This window comes from Eurypyga helias, unplaced genomic scaffold, assembly GCF_000690775.1.
Source record: "Eurypyga helias isolate BGI_N326 unplaced genomic scaffold, ASM69077v1 scaffold17106, whole genome shotgun sequence".
In the NCBI taxonomy this organism is placed as follows: domain Eukaryota; kingdom Metazoa; phylum Chordata; class Aves; order Eurypygiformes; family Eurypygidae; genus Eurypyga; species Eurypyga helias.
Genome location: NW_010257389.1, coordinates 7629 through 11997, shown reverse-complemented (window position 1 = coordinate 11997; position 4369 = coordinate 7629). Strand labels below are relative to the sequence as shown.

The window sequence follows — 4369 nt, the reverse complement described above, 5'->3', positions numbered from 1 at the left end:
GCAGACCATTATACCGAGAAAAAAAAATTAATGAGCAATTAAGTAAAGAAATCTGTGTTTGTGTGGGAGGAAAGGTCACAAAATAGAAGCCTCCTTTTTGACCAAGTGTTTATCATGTTCGACAGTTTCCAAATTCAGTCTTTGCAAAGGAATGTTTCTATTTTTATTAGAGGTTCTTTATGTAACAAGTCATGTTTGCACAGTGGAACATTTTCTTTCACCAGGATTTTATAACTTCTCCATGCAGAGGCTATAAAAGAAGATAGGATTTGCTGGGATTCTTTTGGAAGGTATTAGAGCCATAACAGCATCTCCTCCCTTTGAACTCTCCTAATATGAATATGATTCATTTATTTTCTCTTGTAATTCATATACTACATGTATGTATTTTAAAGGCAGCTTTACTCTGAAACCCAAGAAAGGTTTGCAGAGAAAAGAACCATTGAAGTTGTCTTAGAGAGGGATAAATCAATTGCCTAAAATACCGACATAATGACTGTCCTCATCAGCTATGTTGCCATGGGATTGCAGGTAAGGATTTTGTTTACTTCAGATTCGTGCAATAGCACTGATTTGGAAGATAACAGAACGACTTAGTGAAATGCCCACTCAGGGTCCTGATGTTGTAACATACACGTTTGCAGGTTCAGATCTCCAGCTAATGACTGCTGGTGCGTGAACAGGCACTACCTCTTTCTTTTACACTCGTATCGATTCTCCATTACTAATAGGCCTAAAAATAGCAAAATTATCTTCTTCTTTTAAAACAAAAGTTAGAGACATGACCAATAGTTTGGGAACAGGTGTGTCATGGAGATAGTGACGTCACCTGTTGCAAGAACCTCCTGCCCATGGTGGGAAACTGCAGTTTCCATTGCAGTGTGTGCAGCTGGTGTATGGCAACGTGCCTGAATATGAGGACCAGAATATAGACACTGATTCCAGAAGAGTGGAATGAATTATCACTATCTAGAATGGGGGAAACAGAGAAAATAAGCAACAGTACAAATAAAATATAGACCTGAATGTGAGGTTCTTTGATTCTGGTTGGGATACTGGTGAGAGATTGTTTAAAAAAAAATGTACTTTGGTAAAGTATCTTTAAGCAAATCCTTTTGGAAAGCCCTGACTTGGACCTTTCTCTGTCCACAGGGATACACAGGCTTGATTCTCCAGCCAGTTACGCCTCTTATATGGCTACCTATAGCGGTATAAAATGCTATCCATCCAGATATCATCACTCTCTTACATCTGTGGCAATTTGCACTTGATAGCCTTTTGGTGTTACTTCCTCACAGAGGCAAATAACCATATGAAGTACAAAGTAGTGGAGAATAAAGTTGTAAGTAGTTGCTAGAAGGGGGCTATTCCTCAAAAGAGAATACTGCTAATATTCCCATTTGTCATCCCAACCTTGGGCTGTGGTTCTACGTGATGCCAGTCTGAGCTGCACACCACGCTGCCTAAAGAGATGCAACACAACTGGTGGGAGACAAGGACAATCTGCATGAAAGTCTTCAAATCTTGGTTCTTGAATGTCTTAGCGTACAGTGAACAAGCCAAGTTACAAGGCAAAACTTGACAGCTGGCTTAAATGAGACGCATGAGGAAGGAGAAGGGAGCAAAAAAAACTGGATAGCTTTTATCCCAGGCATGAAAATCTGATAAAATGCACTTTCAATTGAATGTGCCCGATAGAGTCACAAAAAATTGTGGTGGTTTAAACCACAGTGCTTCAAGCAACATCTGGAAGTTTAAACAGCTGGAAATTATGGCATTTTGATATCGTAGAGGACATTCACATCTGATTTACATTTGCGCTTAGACTTTAAATACTTGCCTTCTCATGGATGCAGTTCTTCTTCAGTGTAAAACAGAATCAGAGGAACTACTTGAATTGAAATAAGACCAAAATAAAAATGTAAACACAAGCTAAAAACTACTCATAACTAAATCAATAGTAACATGGTTATTTTTTTAGCTCGATTTCCCAACACATACACTCCCATTTCCCCAAGCACAGTACTGTGCTTCAAGGGGGAAATGCTGGAATGCCACTGGACTAGCTTGATTATTTCTTAATGAATTCTGCAGTTTCAGAGGATCTGGAAAAGCAGCTGAACTTCAGGTCTGTTGAAACATGTGTCTTGCTGTCTAAACACTCCATGAAAAAAGACCTTTCCTGTATTTTTTTGCACAGCTTGCTAAGAACATCAGCACTCAGATTTGACAAAAATAACAAGGAGGAAGGACAGTTTGGAGGAAAAGCACACAATGCGCCAATTCAGAGCTGGTGAAAGGTGTCAGATGAACTTTCTGGTGAAACACAGCAGCCTCTATACGTATTCAGTCCTGGAGAACACCAGTTTTGACGGCTCTTGACGGACTGAGGACTGAACCTTACTCTCCAATGGCTACTGAGCAGCTGGCTGGCTGGAAATGATGTTTAGGCACTACGGACTTGCAGAGGATTGGAGCCAGCTTTGTAGAAGCAGAAGATGCTCTGTCTGTGCCAATCTCCACAATCATCTAGTCCTTTGGAGTTTTTTCTCCTTTTTTTTTTTTTTTCCACGTTAGCCAGAAGCAGTGTGGCTAAATACATCTCAAAACAGGAAGAAAGTCTGACCCTGTGTTACTCAAAAAATTGGTGTGGTTTGTCTTTTCTATTTTTTTAATTGCAAAGCTTTGACCATTTTTAATTAAATGTGTTCTGCCTGCCTCGTCCCTACTCCAAGCTAATATGCTCTAAAATGCTTCTCTGGCTTGATACAGCTCTTTCTAGCTGCTGATTTTGGTAAGCATCTTATTAATTGCCTGCTTGACGTGGGTGGTGGAGCTTCGTCTCCGAGTCTTGCCCTGGACCATCTTTCGACGCCGCACCTCACGACAGAGCTCATAGAAGGCCTCCATAATGTTGCCCTCTCCCGTGCAAGCAGAGCACTCATAAAAAGCACATGCTAGTTCTGTGGCCAGCTTTTCACCTTCCTCTGTGCTGACCTGCCTGGAGTGATCCAAGTCTGCTTTGTTCCCCACCAGGATCAGGGTGACATTTTTGGGTTTTTTAACTTCATCCAACAAGTTCTTAAGTGGCAGCACTTCCTCAAAGCTGCCTCTGTCTGTGATGTCGTAAACCAGCACAAAGCCTTCACCCCATCGCACGTGTCCTTCTTTCTGAATAGCATCCTCCTGTTTTGAAAAGACAGACACCAGCCTTAGTAATTTATGAAGAAGACACCAGGCTTTCAGATAGATGTTGGCCCCCCAAAGCCTGCAAAGCCATGTACATCTGCTTTACCTGATGCACGTCACCGTTTTTATGATGTAGCGTCAGAGATCTAATCTACTAGGGAGTCATGGGCTACCTGCGGGTCTCTGTTGAATGATACCCAGCACACAAACTGCATAGGACTCTGCAGAATGAGCATCTGCCATGTTTTGAAAGGAAGGGGGACCTGGCCATGGCAAAACTGCTTTTCACTTTGGTGGGAATTATTGCCTGAGGCTGTCAAGCCTCATCACTTGACTGTAGAAATAGACTGTGACTTCGTGCGCAGTAATAACATGTTGGGTTGGCCCTGAATCAAGGAATGAGAACAAAATCATTTTAATACCAGAGTAAACCCTGAATTTATTTGTTCTTCCAGTGTTCAAAAACCCTAAGGGTCCCTTGCAGGAGGGTCTGGGTCCAGCAACGAGCTGATTGTGGCGGTGGGGGAGCTCTGCTCGGAAGTGGAGGCGCCCTGTCCCCAGAAGCGGAGCACACCTGCCACCCACCACACCGCTGCCGCCACCGCACTCCCCTTCCCTGATGTCTGTCTGATCCAAGGTATTGGATAATAGTACGTATACCCACGCACCTGACCAGCTGTATCTAGTATCTCCATGGAAACCACTTCATCATCAATGGTAGCTTGGTGACGATATGTAGACTCTAAAATAAGAACACATTTTGTGAAACGTATTAAATGAAGTTCTGTGGGTTTTTTTAATCTTCCTTACAGCTACCCCAACACAAGACCTGAGATGTGACACACAGCTTCACTAGATTTTATTTGTTGGAGCTCTTCCAGCTATTCTGGAGCACACTTAAAGTCTTCCTTTCTATAATTGCAACTATTTTACCACTCCCCATAAGGCACATATCTTTCCCATATCTTATACCTACAGGGGGTTGTGCCTGTGGATGCTGCACTCTGCACCCATCAGAAGGACAGAGTTTCCTGCAGCAAAGTAGTTCTGCAAGGCTGAAGCCCAATTTTCATGTTTGCTCATAGGGAAGGCTGCCACCTGTGAAACATACCACTACACTCCAAGTATCCAGCTCAAAAGCCTGTCACTGCTTAGACTGAAGTCTGATGAGATCAAAACC

The 4369-nt window shown here is 42.5% G+C and overlaps 1 protein-coding gene across 1 annotated transcript; it reads right to left on the bottom strand.

Annotated features, from left to right (window-relative positions):
- Positions 1–2568: 2568 nt before the first annotated feature.
- RERG (RAS-like, estrogen-regulated, growth inhibitor) lies at positions 2569–3931 on the bottom strand (the record flags this gene model as incomplete). The annotated part of the gene is made up of 3 exons (XM_010153999.1): positions 2569–2714; positions 2755–3186; positions 3858–3931. Coding segments are annotated over 2 exons (482 nt in total), but the record flags the coding sequence as incomplete, so codon positions are not given.
- Positions 3932–4369: the final 438 nt, after the last annotated feature.